The sequence below is a fragment of the Idiotropiscis lumnitzeri genome, chromosome 17 (assembly GCF_059441095.1).
Source record: "Idiotropiscis lumnitzeri isolate Australia: NSW breed Sydney's pygmy pipehorse chromosome 17, RoL_Ilum_1.0, whole genome shotgun sequence".
NCBI classification, from domain to species: Eukaryota; Metazoa; Chordata; class Actinopteri; order Syngnathiformes; family Syngnathidae; genus Idiotropiscis; species Idiotropiscis lumnitzeri.
Window position 1 is genome coordinate 17000680 of NC_142407.1, and position 17798 is coordinate 17018477.

At 51.8% G+C, this 17798-nt stretch overlaps 2 protein-coding genes across 7 annotated transcripts; one reads left to right on the forward strand and one right to left on the reverse strand.

Annotated features, from left to right (window-relative positions):
* Window positions 1-654: 654 nt before the first annotated feature.
* LOC148320662 (actin filament-associated protein 1-like 1) lies at window positions 655-10184 on the forward strand. 5 transcript variants are annotated; one of them, XM_088279165.1, is made up of 19 exons: window positions 655-871; window positions 2886-3014; window positions 3107-3187; window positions 3458-3537; window positions 3650-3797; window positions 4398-4487; window positions 4825-5039; window positions 5229-5411; window positions 5660-5752; window positions 5990-6056; window positions 6813-6953; window positions 7015-7229; window positions 7610-7755; window positions 7829-7883; window positions 8053-8137; window positions 8575-8745; window positions 8814-8989; window positions 9614-9745; window positions 10021-10184. In XM_088279165.1, exons 1-19 carry the CDS (start codon window positions 796-798, stop codon window positions 10045-10047), a joined length of 2310 nt encoding a protein of 769 aa, XP_088135291.1. In that variant the 5' UTR covers window positions 655-795; the 3' UTR covers window positions 10048-10184. The 5 variants fall into 5 exon arrangements, with proteins under 5 accessions (XP_088135291.1, XP_088135293.1, XP_088135294.1 ...); XM_088279166.1 differs by having other exon boundaries at window positions 657-871; window positions 3680-3797; XM_088279167.1 differs by lacking the exons at window positions 2886-3014; window positions 3107-3187.
* On the reverse strand, window positions 6602-16798 carry LOC148320663 (fibroblast growth factor 13-like). Of its 2 annotated transcripts, none has more exons than XM_088279171.1 (5): window positions 16753-16798; window positions 14533-14643; window positions 13814-13917; window positions 13377-13575; window positions 6602-12874 (listed from the first exon to the last, which is right to left on the reverse strand). In XM_088279171.1, the coding sequence occupies exons 1-5, from the start codon at window positions 16781-16783 to the stop codon at window positions 12738-12740; spliced, it is 582 nt and encodes a 193-aa protein (XP_088135297.1). In that variant the 5' UTR covers window positions 16784-16798; the 3' UTR covers window positions 6602-12737. The 2 variants fall into 2 exon arrangements, with proteins under 2 accessions (XP_088135297.1, XP_088135296.1); XM_088279170.1 differs by lacking the exon at window positions 16753-16798 and adding an exon at window positions 14851-15250.
* Between the last annotated feature and the right edge of the window lie 1000 nt (window positions 16799-17798).

Consider the following 17798-nt stretch of genomic DNA (forward strand, 5'->3'; position numbering starts at 1 on the left):
AACTCTGAGCGTGCCGTACTTCTGTGATGGTGTTCCCCAGGAATCGATCTATAGGCTCCAATGATTTGCTGCCATGACATACTCAGACTCCTGAACAACATCAACAGAAATGTCCAAATTTACTTCCATTTCAATCCACATGACTTCTCACAACAACCATGCAGTCTCTGTTGGACTGTCAAATCTGGCTGGCAAATAACTTTATCGGCTAAATGTTGACCAAACTGAAGTCAAAGTTTTCTATGACTTTAAAAAATAAATTAAAAGCAACTTTACTTGTTGACCTATCTATCTATCTATCTATCTATCTATCTATCGCTCTGTCTGTCTGTCCGTCTCTGTCTGTCTGTGACTCTGCTGCCCTCTGCTGTTTGCAGCGCCTTGGTACACATGGATGCTGCTAGTTGCCGTTTGCAACAAAGCTGTGAGGACGCTGCAAGACGAAGGAATATTCAGCCCCGTCGTCGACTATTAAAAACAACAAATAAATAAAATGAATTAAAAAATAAATAAATAAAATAAAATAAAATAAAATAAAATAAAATAAAATAAAATAAAATAAAATAAAATAAAATAAAATAAAATAAAATAAAATAAAATAAAATAAAATAAAATAAAAACGGGCGCTAGGATCCCGGAGCGTGCGGGCAGCCCAATGGAGGTCCTCCAGCTTCCGCCCTCGCTCCATCCGGCCGCGGTCAGTGTGCTCAGCTGCGGCCGCCCGGAGGCTCCTTTTGGCCGGCTACGCTCGCCCCCGCCTGGTGTTCCGCCCCGAAGTCAAACAACGACGACCAAATGACGGAAGTGGTCGCCGGAGAACAAAAGTTGACGAGAGGACATTTGGAGCGCATGGAGCCCGAAAGCCAAAGCGGTGAGTTTTCACATTTTTTTTTTTTTTTAGTTCGTGACACAAGTTGAGCTTCAACCTGACGTCACAACGCCGCGACTTAGGTGCTAGCTGCTAGCCGCCTTCTTTCACGTCAAGTTGACGTCATGGCTCCCAAATGAGACCCAATGACGTAAAAGCGACTTGAGTGGCTCAAGTCTAAAAAAAACTTGAAAACCGAGTGAGCGAGGGAGTCGGCCACGAGGGTTTGTGTTCCAAACGGCGATGGAGTGAAGTCACACCGACGCTTCTGAAGTCATTCGAAGTTTGCGACCGGAAGCCTCCGTTCTTGAATTTTGCGCTCACTTGTCTCCTTTCCTGCATCCTTCCATCCTTTCTTTGCCTCCTCTTGTCTCCTTAACCCGGTCCTCACCCATTCCCTTTCCTACGTAACCTCCTTCCCTTTGCCCTCGCATCCTTCCCCAGCAATCTCATCTCTTTCCCTCTGCTCCCTTATCTCCTTTCTTAAGTCCCTCGCCTCCTTCATGACTCCTTTGCTGACTTTCTGGCTCCCTTGTCCTCTTGTCCTCCTCACTCACCTTCTTCCCTTTACGTCCCCTTAATGTCCTATATTTCCTCCTGCTTCCCTTCCTCCTCACTTCCTTTCCTGCTCCATTGTCTCTTCTCCTCATCTCCTGGCCTCCTTTCCTTGCTACTAAGCTTCCTCTCCTTCTCTGTTGCTTCTTCCCACACCTCACTTTTAACTTACTTCACATCCTTCCTCAGCTTCCTTAGCTCCTTCTCTGCCTCCCTAATTGTCTCGTTTTTTTGTTGTTGTTTTTTTGCTGCTCCTAAATTTCAATCAGGTCATTTGAGGCCTCACACGGACAAATGTCAGCCCCCCCCCCCACCCCGCTTCCCCAACAAGAGCAAAGACACGCACAACACACACAGATCACACAGTCACTCGGACCATCCAAAATTGGAGTCACATGGTTCCAGTCTCATGACGGTGTGTGTGTGTAGGGTTACAATGCTCGCTGTGTGGGTGAAGCGGGCCGCAAGCTGGCTCTCGATCTGGAAGAACCAACGTCAGCCGCGCGCAAACACCGAACATCTTTGGTCTGGTTTCCCGTGAAAAGGGCACAAAAGTTACTCATTAAAATGAAGAGAGCTGGACACGCGACCCTTTTTTGCCAGCCAGTCCCCCGCCCTTCCGGCCTCGACCCTCCGACCTTTTCATAAAAATTGTCGGGCCATCTAAAATGTGTCAAATTTCATGAAAAAAATTGTCATTCATGAGAATAGGAGAAAAAAAAATATTTGACAGGAATAAAGTTTAAATGTCGTAAGCCCAAATGAAGAAGTTTCCGGGCGGGGAAGATGTACCTAATTACAAATGTGAAAACAAACTGTTCTCACAGAGCGAAAGCGACTGGAAACGCAACCGTGAAATCCTTGAGCTGACATGAATTTGTGCACCACAAGAGGGCGCTCAGGTACCGCGAGTGCTACGAGCTGCGCTCTTTGAGATTCGCTCATTTCCAAGCAAACACTTTGCAGAGTCGTCTCATGAGGAAGCCATGCACATTGTGTTCTACATTTCCAGTACGTTGCTCATCGTAAACATGGAATTGATGTCAATTTGTAGTGCGCTCGGGTTGCGGATAATTTTGCCGGGACGTGATCGGGTTAGCAGCATTTTCTCGACAACATGGTGAGCGAACGCAGCCGTGGACGTCGGACATGCAGGAGTTGTCAACAACCCAGACAGGAAGCCAGAGCTGCGCACACGCACACGCACACGCACACGCACACACATTGACAGCTGTCGGTTGGATTCATGAATGGCTGCTCACACCCGCAATGCAGCTGTGGCGTGTGTGCGTGTTTTTGTCCCCGAGTCGTTTGAGTCTCATTGTGATCTGTGAAGACCTTGCGCTATTGTCTCAGTGGGTGTGAGATCATTTTTATGCATCGGGCCAGCTGAGGGCAAAAAGTATTTCAATTGAGTTGGATTTGGACAAAAGGTCATGACCTTTGTGGCATCTGTCGGCAGAGGCGGTGGAGCGACTGGTCGGCGAGCTGGCCGCTCTGCTCAAGCTGTTGGACGCCGAGAGCCTCAGCGCCGCCGCCGCGCACAAGATGGCGTCCGTGCGTAGCATCCTGGACACGCTGCAGGTGTCAGGTCGCGAAAAGTGCAACACACACACACACACACACCAGGACATTTTGGGGCACGTTTTCAGTTGAATGATAGCAAGCGTGCATTGCCTGCAGCCGGCGGCTCGGACGTGTACGTCAGCGGCCGTCTCTACGGCAACGGCACCAGCTTTGTCGAGTCCTTGTTCGAGCGCTTTGGTGAGTCCTTGGACCCCGCCCACCGGGAGTTTTTGAAGGACAAATCAAATTCACATCAGCGATTGTAATTTTTGGGGGTTTGTCAATATCAAATGGTAGATTTTTTTTTGAAGAATATTTGATTGGAATATTATCTTCTCTTATGTCGTAGCAAGTTAAAATAATGATGAGGCCATTGGTCGGCAATTTGGAAAGGCCTTATTTTGGCCAACTGATTGATCAAGCTCTCGTCAAGTGTTGTGACGATGATGTCATTGCTTGCATCACCAGACAACGATCTGCACGTGCTCAGTACTGCTCCCGTCCAACAGAGGGAGCAAGAGGAAGAGGGGAAGCTTCCTGACAGATCTGTAAGGTTTTTTTTTTGTTTAATAAATGTTGAAATATACGAACAATTAAGGCACATATTGAGACAGATCTGTAAGTTATCCAAAGGATTTTCTTTTTGCCGTACGCGTTGAGATGGTGAGCACGTTTGCTCGCTTCCCTCAGACGCCCACGGACACGCCCCCTCCGCTGCCTACCACGCCCCTCCCGGCGGACGACTACGAGGAGGCTCTTCCGCTGGACCCAGACTCGGCCCCGCAGTACTTGAGCACTAACGTGGACGGTGGGCACGTCTTTGCGTTAATGCACATTTAGGACATGAGCACAAATTAGCAACATGGCCGCACAAGTGGCTGGCATCTTTGTGGAATTGAGCACTTCACAAATCCTTCATGATAAATACATTTGTACAAAAAAAGAGAGAGAGAAGTTGCAAATATCGCTTACTGACCGTTTTTGCTCACATTCCACGTTGACCTCCTCGTAATGACGTCACACGTCCGGCCGGGTTTGTTGATCGCCCGTATCTCACTTTGAGTAAAAAAAAAAAAAAAAAAGCTTTATTATTTTGGGTGACTTTGATTTCATCCGGCATTTTCTGATGTGACGTCTCACTTTGAGCGTCTTGTCCCATCTTGTGATAGGAGTTGTTTGAGGAGCGTCTTTTCAACTTAAGTAGTGCTTTGCCGCCATCTAGTGGCTACTTGTTGCCAATGAACAATGTTGGAATGAATTGAGCTGCGTTTGGAATCGAAAAACCTTCCCCACTCCGCAGTTGTGACAGCAAATCCGAATGATTCTATCCATGTTGTGACGAGCCGAGGTGAACGAGGGCCCGTCGTGACGAAATCTCGTTGGCGACGTTGTCGCTTTTCCCCGGCAGCTTGCAGGAACTGCGAGGGGGAGGCCTACTACGAAGATGCGGACGACAACTACCCCACCGCCAGGATCAGCGGGCCTGCCAAAAACTCTCGTGAGTCCTCTCGACCGCTTTCTGCTCGGGAATGCGACGCTACTTGCGAGTGTTCAAGCGAGGGGAGAAGTTCCTATTGGACAGGCCGCTGCTCTGTTTCATGCGAGGTCAAATGAAAAGAAACATTGTATGCCCAAAATTGTTTTGCAGCGGAAAGTGTTCACGATCGCCCCGCAGCCGCCTAACTAACGGAACACGTTGCAGCAACACATCCGAGAAAAGCCGACAGCAACTCTCTCACGTTGCTCCTGTTCTCTCCAGGGCGGAATTTGAGAATCGTTGCTTTTTTTTTTCTTTTTTCTTTTTTCTTTTTTTTTTTTGGTGTCCCTGCGCTCAGATAACGACTCCGACGCGGCGAGCAGCTCTTACGAGTCGTACGAGGAGGACGACGACGAGAGCAAAGCACAAAGTCCTCCTCGGAGGTGGACCTCCGCAGACGGGACGCCAGACGCTCCGCTCGGAGACTGTCGGATTTGCGCCTTCCTGCCGCGGAAGAAGCGATTCGGGCGGTGGGCCAAACAGCTGGTGGTCGTGCGAGACGACAAACTACAGGTGAGAAAAAGGCCGCGAGAGAATTTGTAGGCTGCGAGTGTCAGAGACAGACTAAAAGGAAAACCAAGAAAGAGAAAGCCTGAAAAAGAGGCGACACCGAGCCTGAGAGGGCGAGACGGGAAGAAGTGAGGGAGGGGACGACGAACGGACTGAGAGCGAGTGTGTGTGCGTTTGCGTTTGTGCGTGCAGTGCTACAAGAGCATGAAGGAGAGCGGCCCCCGCACGGAGCTCGCCCTCGGCCAGTGCAGCGTCGTCTACGTCGGCAAGGACGGCCGCAAGAACAAACGACACGAGCTGCGCTTTTCCACGCCTGCCGGCGACGTTCTGGTGCTGGCCGTGCCCAGCCGAGAGCAGGCCCAGCGCTGGATCAAGGTACGCCCGCGCTCGCACTTTTCCTCCAAGACAATCGGAGGGCAAGTTGCTGCGGAGCGCCGGCTCTCGAGCACTTGTCGCCTTTTTTGCCCGCCGGTCCTAAAAAGTGTCGCCAACGGGCGCTAACCACGCGTTGGGCCGGGTTGCCACCTGCGGCTTCGCTTAAGGCAGTGCTTATTTTCTATCCCCCCCCCCCTCGTGAGATGAAAACAATTTGCAGATGCCATTAAATGAATTCAAACTTTCAGGTGGTGCAAGATGTTGGCAGCTATCGCGGCAACGCGGATGCCCTCAACGCATCCCTTTGTCCCGTCGATCAGAGGAAGGCGGAGCTTGACAAGGTGACCGCTCCTCTTCCTCCTCGTCATCACGCACGCAGGCGGCGTCATTGTCTGCTTTCGTTCATTTGGCCGTCGGGAGAAATTGAAAACGGTGACGAGCAAATGCGAGCGGTGCTCCGTTTTCATCGCGATTGGAATTTGGCAGCGCTGCTCCCGAACGAGGGCAGCCGACCTCCTGCGAGGCGTCTGCGGCACGATGGCCGACGTCCGAATGATTCGAAAACCTTCCTTCCTCAGATGCTGCCGTCGGACTCGGACGGCGGGCCGTCATGCGCGCACGGACGACACGCCGGCGACGCACTCGGTGGGTGTACACGCCATTGTCATTGTCACAATTATCTTTTCATTATGATCCACGTCGCAAATGTTCGAGTCAGTTTGGGGCGGCGCTTAGTAAGAATCGTGATTTTATTTTTTTGTGCTTGTTGGCGTGAGGCGCCGACAGGAAGTGAGACGGGAGCTGACAGGAAGCGCTTCCTGCGATTGCGCGTCGCACACGACGTCACAAAGTCGCCAAAGGGGAGCTGGCAAGGAGTGAGCGCTTTGGTTCCCACTTCTCCGGGACGTTTTTACTTTGTCGTCCGCTACAAAAAAAAAAAAAAAAGCACTGGCGTTACTCATATTACTCTTTTTTTTTTTTTTTTTTTCCATCTTGATTCCAAAAAATCTTGGAGCATTGGAATGCATTTAGAAATATGAAAACAAATGTGACAAATGTTCTTTTTATTTGATTTTATTTTTCAAGCCCAACAAATTAAAGCATAACACGATGCAGCAAGTGATTCATGAAAAAAGAAAATGTGTTCATCATGTTCAGTGTGAATGATAACACCCTTTTTACTCCAAATATCGCGTTTAGAAGTGTCCGTAACAAGTTTAATCAATTTTGTTTTGGGACTGGTACAAGATTTTATTAAAACATTTCAAGTAAAAAAAAAAAAAAAAGGACATTTCTGGCCATAACTTTTTGTTGCCTTCTCACTGCTTACTGTAAATCATTTTTCTTTTCATGAGCTGATTGGTCGCCCGTCATGGTGAGCATCTGTGTTTTGGATTGCAGGCAAAGCAAAGTGCGGCGGCGCCTTGTCGCAGTTGACGGGCTCTGTCAGCCGCGCGGCGGGAAAGACCGTCAATCAAATCATCACCTTCTCCAAACGCAAGCCACCCGTCCCCTGCGGTCGCCACGACAACCCCGGCTGCGGTGAGGCGCCTTGTGGATCGGTCGCTGCGGTCAGCTGACCTCGGTGCAAACTCGCCCCCAGGATATCTGAGCGTGCGCGTGAGCGGCGTCTGGAAGGAGTGCTGGTGCACGGTGCGAGCGGGAAGTCTGACTCTGCAGAGGGACCCGAGCGACCGGTGCCCTCTCGTGGCGCCGATCGCCCTGCGGGGGGCCCTTGTGGTGCCGGGGGGGCTCGGCCCCAAGCGTCCCTTCTCCTGCCGCATCCTGCGGGGAGGGGCGGAGCTAGCGGCCTTGGAGGTAATCCTGTCACATCAGCGTCACTCATGAAGAAAAGAATTCCTTTTTTTTATAATGGGCCTTAATGCTTACAACAAAGATATCAATTACAGGCTCAACATTTCACTCCCAGGAACATGAGCCAATTAAAAAAAAAAAGAAAAACTGAAACAAATTCGTAAGGGGCGTGTTTGTTTCATTGTCTCATGTTGGAATGTGTTTATAAAAAAAAAAAAAAAAGTGCCTTTGCCTGCGGATGAATGAATTCAACGATCAATCTGATGAAAAGTAACAAGTGTCATTTGAATTTCTAACCTCAAAAATGCTTGCCAGTTTTCTGGCAATGCAAGAACAAGTTTCCAACGCGTTGTCGGTGTTGACGTTTGCGTGGCGCCGGTCAGGCCGGCTGCTCCGACGGTCTGGGTCGTTGGCTGGGCGTCCTGTTGGCCGAGACGGGCGGCGACGCGCTGCCCGACGAGCTCCACTACGACTACGTGGACGTCGACGCGCTGACGGACATTCGCCACGCCGCCCGCCACTCCTTCCTGTGAGACGGTCGCACTTTCACTTCCTCTCGCCCGTCTTGGTCTCACGCAATTTTCTGCCTCGCTTCATCTCAGGTGGGCCGCCGCTGGCGACGGCGTCACGTATGACCACGTCTACGAAAGTGTGGCGGTGAGATTGTGCTGGGCCGGGCTAAATCTCCCCGTGTCGTTGTCGTTGGGATTTCTTTCTTTCTTTCTTTTCTTTGAGGGCAGTTTGAAGGCGCGAGTGCACTTTTTGGGGGGTATTTGCAAGCTCAGCTCTTGTGGAGATGACGCCTCGTTTTCACGTGTCACCTCAGGACGACGACGGCGGCCCGGCGAGGCGCGGCGCCTCCTTCTCCAGCAGGGACTCGGATAGGACGGAGCAGCAGAGACACGCCTCCGGTGAGTTCACGCGTCAGTCGTGGCTCTTTGACTTTTGCGTCCTCAACAAGCCGGTTGGGTATTTGAAAGGGATTTTGGACGCCTGCTTGGTGGAAGGAGGGCTAAAACTACGACTGTTACTTGACCGGATAGCGATTTTGTAATCTCGTCGGCCCGAGGGCCCAAAGGATTCATCCAAAATGAATCCCTTTTTAGGTCATCGAGGCTTGAAACAAATCATGAAATAATCCCAAATCTTTCTTTTGGGATTTTTTTCGAGGACAATGTTTATGGCTGAAGAAATGACACATTGAATATTTTTCACTCCCGTCCACCAAGTCCGAAAACAAAAGAATTGGTGAAGCGTTGGGGGCCGCGTCCATCCTCGCCACGCAGCGCCCCCAAGAACAAAAATGGCCGACTGACTGTTGATGCGGGTCCGCCTTTTTGCCGTCCAGACGTCAACCCGTACGCTCGCTATGGGAAACTGCGCGCCGAAGACGACGCCAGGAGATACGTGACGCAGCAGGCGGCGCTGGAGAGGCAGAAAGACGCTCTCAGACGCGCCCTCAGCGAGCTGCGGGCCGACAGGAAAACTTTGAGGCAACTCAAGGACAGTAGCGTCACAGGTGAGCTGCACCAGTAGCCCCTCCGTATCCATGTGCGCGTGCGGTTGCTGTGTCAATTGTGTGAGCAGGGGCAGACTGCGGCGTGGTGCAACGTCTTGTCCAGCTGGAGGCGCTGTGCCGGCAGAAGGAGGACGAGCGGGTAGAACTTGAGCTCAAGCTGAGCCGAGTCAAAGAAAACCTCAACACATCATTGGCCAGAGGCGGCAGCCTAGCCCCGCCCACCAGCGCCACGCCCATCACCAAGGTAGCCTTCAAATCCGCACGTGAGCGGTTCGAAAAAGGAGGAAAACATGGCTCATCATTTGCAGAAAGACTTTTTTCTTTTTTCAACCCCACCGATTTTTTTGTTGTTGTTGTTCTCAACTCACCTTTCTTTAGGTGGACAGTGTGCGAGTGCTTTTACTGAAACTAGATGTTACCTTCCTAAAAGTAACTCAAAGTATCCCATTAGAGCCAAATTGTCCTTCATTTTCATTTTTGTTCCATGCGTGAGCTGCAAACGTACACGAGAAGGAGGGTCCAACCGTCGTTCTATACTTGTCGGATTGCGCAATAGCGACCTTGTTTGAATCTTGCGTTTCGGAAACCTCAAAAGTCACAATTTGGTCAACTTCAGAATCTGTACTGCGTTATTCTATTTCCCAAAGGTTGTCGTTGATCATGACACACGAATGGCTCAACTGCGACTTGGCTTTTGGTGCCACGCCAGCGTTTTGTTAAGAATACAAATACTTGATCCAAAGGAAAGCGCTTCTGACCAACAACGCTGCTCTCAAAATGTCACCCCCAAAAATCCAAATAATGCGCCACATTTTGCCTTCTCATTGAAAATAAAAAGAAGCGCGAACGTGTGTGCGTGTGCACGCAGGTGCGCAGTGACAAGGCGAGCAAAGTGTTCGACGACAGCGGCGCAATTCCAGACAACTCGGCTTCAGAGCTGCGAAAGCGGCCGCCCTTCGCGCACGCCTCCCCCGAGGGAAGCGTCATGCAGAAGGCGAAGGTGAGTCTGGCCGCATGTTTTCCCTCAAGTCAAGAAGAGAAACTTGCGCATTTGTTAGCGCTGCGCCAGCGAGAGAATTTGGCAACTGAAGCACCATAAAAGCCACTTTCATTTACAAACCCAAAACAATTCCAAATTCCAACCCTCGTCGACACAAATGCGTTCAGCGTCCGTGCGGTTGTCCGCGTCTCGTCTCAAAGTCGTCATTTCGAGAAGCGAGACCTGAACAATCGCTAACAAAACATTTGCGCGGGATTGCTCTCCGCCTTTTGCAGGCGTGGGAGTCCAAGACGTGCACGTAAAGACGACGGCCAGGGTAGGCGCCTCCTGGCTTCCGATGGGATGAATTCAACCCTTCAATGATGATGACGTTGACCGCTGCGAGTATTTTACTGCTGCACTTTATGGAATGGAACTAAAACCACTTGGTCAACGTCCACTTTGTCGTCTTTCTTTGAATCGCAGCACCACCTGCTGTGCGTCCTGTGTACTGCACCGTTCGAGATAAGCACAACCGGTGACTCTTGGCGACTTGTTTACAAAGTTTTATTTGGTGCACGTCAAGTTTAGTCCACAACAGGAAGGTGAAGGCAAGCGTTCGCCCCCCCCCCCGTCACAAGTGTTCCGGTTTGAGCCGAGTGGGCTCACGTCGACGTAAAGAGCGACCTCGGCGTGCTGCTACGAGGGCAGAGGTCAGCGTGCGGCCAACAAACAACAAAGAAGAACCGGATGACGCCATTTGTGGGACCGAAGCGGCGGGCGCCGGCGAGACGTCAACGAAATGAAACAAACGGGGGGTTGGGGGGGGGGGGCTCGTCATATTCACATGAGTGCCGCTTCAATGCTAACTTAACAAACTTGTGAGTGAGCCGCAAAAGTGCAAATCCTCCCCTGAGTGAGCTGAACTCGTTGAAGTTGGACCGCTTCAACTCGCTTGAGAAAGGCGGAATGATGTTTGGAATTTCACCAAAGTTGGGAATTCTTGCCAGTCGGTTTCCAATCAACACTTGGACTCTGGGATGCTTGCTTTGAATTGGTTGCAAAATTTGGAAGGATCAGGTTAGGGTTGAAGATTTTTTTTTTTTAACTTTCAGGCAAATGTGGAGGACGTGAAGAAGTGTTGAGCAAAATCCGGTTGGAATGTTTTGAAAAGGTGGACAAATGGCCCAATGTCAATTTGGGAATTTTGCCGAATTGGAAAAACGATGCCAAAGGTGCAATGAGGAGCTCCAATATTGGAGAATGATTTGCATCATGTGGAAAAATAAAAATAATCCCAAAAAAAAGAGTGAAATTTGCGTTTGACAATTGCCGTCCCCGATGAAGAATTTGACGTTGGACGGCGGTGAAACGTTTGCATTCGTTTTGCCGGTTGGAAATGTCGCAAAGTCGAGACCGGAAGCCGTTTGGCGCATTGCCGACAATCTTCGCCGCATGTCAACATCCCTTGCTAACGGCGACAAACATGGCCGCCGGCGGCGCCGCGTCAACACGGCAGCCTGCTTTCCTCTTTGGTTGCGTGTTCTCGCTGTCAGCTGATTGTCTTCACACGCCGGCTCCGTCCGCGTCGGAGGATCGCCGGCTCCGTCCGCTACCTGCCGCTTATCCTGAGGTCGGCTTGGGCGGGAAAGCCCGGACTTTGTTCTCCCGAGGGATCCCCAAGCCAGCCGGCAGACGGACGTGTCCCGGGTCGTCCTCGGGGCCTCCTGCCGGCGGGACGTGCCCGGAACACCTCGCCGGGGAGGCGTCCTGACCGGATGCCCGAGCCACCTCATCTCGCTCCTCTCGACGCGGACGAGCGGCGGCTCCGTTCCCAGTCCCTCTCGGCGGCGGAAACTCATTTCGGCCGCTTGCGTCCGCCGTCTCGTTCCCGTGGGCGAGGATCGGGAACGTGGATCGATGGCTAAATGGACGGCTTCGCCTTTGGGCTCTGCTCCTTCTTCACCACGACAGATGGATACGGCGTCGGCGTCGCAGCAGTCGCGGTCTCGATCCGTCCGCCTGTCGATCTCACGCCGCGTCCTCCTCTCCTCTCACTCGTGACGCTTCGACTCCTCGGCTTGGGGCGGGGCCTCGAGAGGGCGTGCCGCTGAGGACCATAGGCTCATTTTTGGAGGTGGCGATTTTCATCCCAACCGCGCCGCACTCAACTGCGAACCGCTCACGTGACTCGACGGAGTACGAATATTGCCACAAATGAAGCTCCTCAACTCACTTCAACAGCTGCTTCGCAATAAGATGAGCAAAAAGTCATCCATCCGTCATCGAGAGTGGCGAGGGGCGCCGGAGCCTATCCCGGCCGTCTTCGGGCAGTAGGCGGGGCCACACCCTAAACTGGTTGCCAGCCAATCGCAGGCCACACAGAGACCAACAACCGTCCCCGCTCACGCTCATACCTAAGGGCAATTTGGGCTTTTGGAATGTGGCAGGAAAGCGGAGTACCCGGAGAAAAGCCACGCAGGCACGGGGAGAACATGCAAACTCCACACGGGATGGAACCCGCGCCCGATGCTGTCTCTCACTGTGAGGCCAACAAAAAGTCAAAGTAAAAAAAAAAAAAAAGAATTCACCAACAATTGACTGCCTCCAAAATCTTTGTCGTTAGTTATAGATTCTCCAAGATAGCGGCTAAGCACTACTTTTGTCTGAATTTGCTGCTCAACTCACAAGAAGGTTGCTCAGCACAAAAAAACATTGGCAAGTCATTGACGAGCTTTACAGTTGCCTGCGGATGCCAGAAGATGGCGACAAAGCACTACTTTTGTCTGAATTCACTTCACCATCGGATGGTGAAGATGCAAGTCGAGCGCAATAACAGAAGCTAGCCGATGGAAAAGAAGGACATTTAGAAGCGATCAAGGTTCACTGTGGAAAAAAAACAAAAAATACATCGAGTGATTCAGGACTGTTGGATCAAATGTCTCATCCTGATGTGTGTGTGTGTGTGTGTGTGTGTCTGATCTGCGGGCTCGGTGGGGTTGCCGTGGACAGGTCAGGACAGGTCGTCGTTGCTAGGCGACTTCCCTCCATTGAGCAGAGCCGAAGCGCTGCGACTTTTGGTCGGCGTGCCGCTTCCTGAGCGCGACGACTCGGTCAGGTCGTGAAGGGACGGCTCTCTGTACATCGCCACTGCACACACACACAAAGCGGTGAACGCAATTCAATGAATCTATTCCAGATGCTCTCAGGTTTTCAATTTTTTGTATTTAGTGCCAACCATTTGCAACTGGACAACAACAAAAAAAAATGGGACAAAATCTTGAGCTGAAAAATTGTCCAAAAGTTGCAGCTCCATGTATGACATCGAGTGTGTGATGTAATATATCTGAAAATAAATGTTGACACCTTTTGGGGGAAGGTAGTTGCTCGAGGAAACGGAAAAAGTCGCGCATTGTCGCAACCGCGAGGCAAAGTTGGCGGACGCGCAAGCTTGCTCGCGACCTCGCGACCTCGCGTCCATTTAGAAGGACAACTCGCAGCGGCATATCTGACATGATCGGCCATTTAATGTCGTTGGTCAGGAAGTACAAAAACAGCCCACTTGGCTTGATGCCAACCTCAAAGTCTTTCACGTAATTCATTTTTTTTTGCCCACCTGAGCCAGCCTGAGCTCGAACGGTTAGCGCGTTACCTTTGAGCGGTTTGGGAATAAAGTGGGCGGCGGCCTTGTTCTTCTTGACGTGGTTTCCCTTCATGACGGCGCCCTCCTTGTTGAGTCCCAGGTACCACGCCCGGCCCGACGCCTGCTGCCGGTACATCATGGACGAGTAGGTCACGTAGTAGTTCTCGAATACCGACTCCTTGAACTTGCACTCGGGCGTGAAGTGTTCCTGTGGGAGGACACGCGGCGGCGTCACGTGACAAAGGGAGCTGATGTCTGCATTTCCTCATTCTCGCGTCTCCATGGCAACCGGCTACTCCCCTGGAATGTTGCCAGGGGAAACGGCAACATCTGCGCCACGGTTTGAGATCCGCTGTCACTCTGTTTGTGTTTCTTTGCCGGACACTTGCGACACTAGTGCGTGCGCGTGTGTGCGCGCGTGTGTGTGTGTGTGTGTGTGTACTTACAGACGTGTAGAGGAAGCCCTCGCTGTTCATGGCCAGGTATAGTTTGGTTTGGACACCCTGGATGGCGACGACCCGGAGTCCCACAGGGATCAGATTGAACACAGCTGTTGGCACACACACACACACACACATTTGTGAACATGTACTTTGCATTCACAAGCGTTGCTGACAATTGTTTCCTTTTTTCCTTTTTAAGTCCTCCTCGTTTGACACATGTGGGCCGACAAGACTCAATAATAGAATGGCCGTCTCCCGACTCCGAGGTTGGCCAGTGTGGCCGTGTCAAAGTGGCCTTGACCCCCAGTTGCTCCCGATGCCGCATCGTCACCAAATGAGGTCGCGGCGTGACACGCTTTTGAGTACCGAAAGCAAATGACGGCCCACAATATCATTGTTGTGCAGAATCAAAAGAGGGATCGGCGCGGACTCAAAGAGTGATTACTCACTAATATCGGTTGGAAAAAAAAAAAAAAGTGGTCGCAAGCATTCCAACTTGAAAGGTTTATTTGTCAACTAGTTGGCTAAAAGTGGCCCAAGCAGCGGGAAAAATTTTTTTTTTGGTAAGTCAGGCCACGGTGAAATGGATCATTTCGAGGCACGTTGGGAAATGAACGAATGAAAAAGAACAACTTTTGGGTCACTTGGCGCTGAAACAATAACGATCCGATTTCGCGCGTCAGCGTTTCGTGGAGACGAGCGGACTGCGTGCGCGTGCTGACCGTAGGCGGCGTCTTCTTCTTTGGTTCCGTCGATGGTGCCATCGGGCTGAAGCTGCAGCTGGAAGCCTTGTCGACTGGACAGTCGCGTCACGATGCCCTTCAGCTGAGGTTCTGCTCCGCCAAGATCGCACACACAGAAACATAATCACGTCACGGCAGACCGGTCGTCATGGACAAACCGTGGACTGGTCACCGACAAACTCCACGCAGGATTTCCCGCGGGTGGGTGGTTTGTCCGATCGAAAGCCTGAACCTGAGAAGCGCGCACCGCCGCCACTGGCTCATCAAAGTTGAGATGAGGATGAGGATGAAGCTCACCTGGCGGCCTCCTCCTCTTCCTCTTCTTGCGGCCGCCAAACAAGTTGACGCGTGCGAACACCTTCAACTTGCTGCCGGTGCCGTCGTTGGCGGCGTCGCTGCCGCGGCACGCGCTCGCCTTGTCGCGTTCGCGCGCTTGCCGCTTCTGGCGCATCAGCGAGCTGGCGATGGCCGCCGCACGCGACATGTCGTCAGGGGAGGGGGGGGGGGGGGGGCGTGGTCGTTTCACACCCGGGATGCGTCGGCGGCCCTCACGTCCATCGGCGCGCTTCTCGAATCCGGTCAAGACCCCCACGCGCCCCCCGCCCTTGCATCCCACCCGGCTACTCACGCCCCCCGCTGCCCCCCCTCCCCCCTCGCCGCGGCGACGCCTCTCTGCTCGGAAGACCTCTGCATCGGAGCATCTGCTGTTGCGTGCGTGGCTGTGGGACAATGTGTGTCACTCTACTTTTCTTAGTGAGGTGTGTGTGTGTGTGTGTGTGTGCATCTCATTCCACGCGCGTGTGTTTGTTGCTGTTGCGCAGCTGCAGTGAGCCCCCGCCCCTTGCACACACAACACAGAAGCGCCCCCCCCAGTCCTTCTGTCTTCTGTTTGTCAATGAAATAAAACTGCATTCATAAAAAAAATAATTCTAACGTGCAGAACAAGAGATGAGGGAGAAGATGGAGGAGGGCTGTGCAGGAGTGTATGTCTGAGGGGGAAGGGGGGGGGGTGTGGAGGGGCGGGGCCGTGCTGCTGTTTTGGTGCAGAAGTGCTGCAAGATCTCTGCAACACACGCACTTTTGCCCAACTCACAGCCGAACACACGCACACGCGCACACACTCTAAAAAGCAATCACACACTTTGAAGCACACTGAAAAAAAACATTGGCACGCCCTCACACAGAATCACACGCACTTGCGTCAACTCGCACGCACGCTCTTGCTTTTCGAGAAAAACAAAAAAGCACATTCATCACAATCTCTGTCTCGTGCACACAAACACGCTCACAAATCTGAGGGAAAAAACTAACGGAAAGGCGCGCGCACACGCGTCCACAGGCTCACGTACACGCGCACACGCGCACACACATTTCCTGTTCACTATTGGCTTGAAATGTGACTTGTACCTCGCGCCATCCACCAGAGGGCGCTGCAGCCCCAAAGAAGCCACTTTGTCTTCCAAGCTGCCTCATAACCCAAGGCAAGAAAAAGTGAAAAGCGGAGGTGGGGCGGAGCAACGCCAAAGATTCCGACGTCAAGAAGAAGTCAACAAAATAGCGACTCTTTGGCCTCAATGCCGCCCCCTGTGCGGTTGCTGCAGCTACTGCAGCTTTTGCAGTGAGCTCGCCAACTTCTGGCAGAAACGTGCAGGAAATCAGCGCCATGTCTGTTCTTGTAACTGCACTTGTGTGTCTCCATCCATTTGTTCAGTTTCTTGCGCTTGCGCACAGTCTGCAGCCTCCCGCAAATGAGCAACTTTCAGAGATGACGTTCCCGCGTGCAGCGTGCTCCAAACACATTTCAGCGTTTTCTCCTTCAAAGCATTTCTTTCAATACATTGTTGGACAAAAGCATAAATGCGCGAGCTTGATCCTAGCATGTCATGCGAAACGCTCAAGGCGAAACGTGACAGTCATTGTCAATCTCCAAACAAAAGCTCCTGAAGATCAGGAGCGCTCAGTGTTGCCCGCCATCTTGTGGCTCAAAGTGGTACTACACAGAAAGTGTACAATTTGAAATTCGGACTTGCCTTCGTCCTGTTCAATCCCATCACGAACGATGGCGTCAAAATGGAGTATAGCGAGCTCCCACGCCCCCCATTACCCCGCAAACATCCGAGCCGAACTTTCTTCGGGTTTCCCGCACCGCAAGACTCGACTTGCTCGAAACATGGTCCTGTCCATTCCATCCCGCCCTACCTGAGGTGGATCTGCGAAGAGGGAAGGTCATGCTGCGCCCGTGGAGCTCAGGAGCATCTGCGCTCCTGACATTTGACAAACTCCCGTCGGCCAATCGCGGACTCCCCCAGCGAGCGTTCGATTCTCTCCGGGGCTCCGGATCCATTAGGCCCGCCCGGCGGATCATTAGAGGACATTAGAAGCCCATTAGGACTTCATCAATCTTTCATCTCCGCCTCACTGGGACGGAGGCAGGACGCTTCCCAAATCTTGCCACCCGGATGCTCGGGAAATCTCAACTGCGCCTTTTTTTACACCCGAGCGACAGCAGGCAGCAAGTGAGGCGACCCGACCAAATGCCAGATGGAAATTGGAAAAAGTTGCAAACTTGCAACTTGGAAAGTGAAGCGTGCATGTTTTCGGAACGTGGCAGGAAACGCCACACAGGAAGGCCGATGCCGGAATCGAACCCACGACGTCTGCACCGTGAGGCCATTGCGCTAACCGCTAGCTCTCATACATCCTAACAGCAAGACAAAAAAAAAAACGTGCACATCCACTTTTGCTTGCACTCACACAATCTCAAAGTTAATGGCGTTTGCCGGCATCCATTATCCTGCGACGCCACTTGCTTTTAAAACGCGCACGCGCACACGCCAAGCGGCCAAAAGTGCTGAAAGGAGAAAGCGGAAATTGCAAACGCCCCGCTCAGCACGTTGACCATCCAAGCGGCCACTGAAGAAAGTGGACACCGACGTTTCACACGTCACGCAAGTGGACGAGGTCCGATGGTGTCTCGGACATTGCGAACATCCATGCAACTCTTTTTTTTTTTTATGTCCTGTCTGCATATTTTTGTGCCACGCATGAAACTGACGTGACGAACACGCCTATCGATGGTGACATTCGTGTCGGAGTCAGGAGGCAAAGTTCTGCCACGCGTTCATTTGCCTTTCCAAATATTTCCATTCAAACGGATCATGTGCTTCAATCAGCTCGTTCCACAACCTCCTTTTTCTTCAAAAAAAAAAAAACAACGTGAGCCTCATCATACATGATCGGGCTTG

What these genes read in the sequence shown, in the direction of transcription:
- LOC148320662 (XM_088279165.1), top strand. Translation starts at nt 796, where the DNA reads ATGACGGAAGTGGTCGCCGGAGAACAAAAGTTGACGAGAGGACATTTG. An exon ending in GTCCTTGTTCGAGCGCTTTG is followed by an intron (nt 3,188 to 3,457) that starts GTGAGTCCTTGG and finishes TTGCATCACCAG; the next exon opens with ACAACGATCTGCACGTGCTC. An exon ending in ACACGCCGGCGACGCACTCG is followed by an intron (nt 6,057 to 6,812) that starts GTGGGTGTACAC and finishes TTTGGATTGCAG; the next exon opens with GCAAAGCAAAGTGCGGCGGC.
- LOC148320663 (XM_088279170.1), bottom strand. Translation starts at nt 15,037, where the DNA reads ATGTCGCGTGCGGCGGCCATCGCCAGCTCGCTGATGCGCCAGAAGCGG. An exon ending in GAAGAGGAGGAGGCCGCCAG is followed by an intron (nt 14,644 to 14,850) that starts GTGAGCTTCATC and finishes TTGGCGGAGCAG; the next exon opens with AACCTCAGCTGAAGGGCATC. An exon ending in AGAAGAAGACGCCGCCTACG is followed by an intron (nt 13,918 to 14,532) that starts GTCAGCACGCGC and finishes GTGTGCCAACAG; the next exon opens with CTGTGTTCAATCTGATCCCT.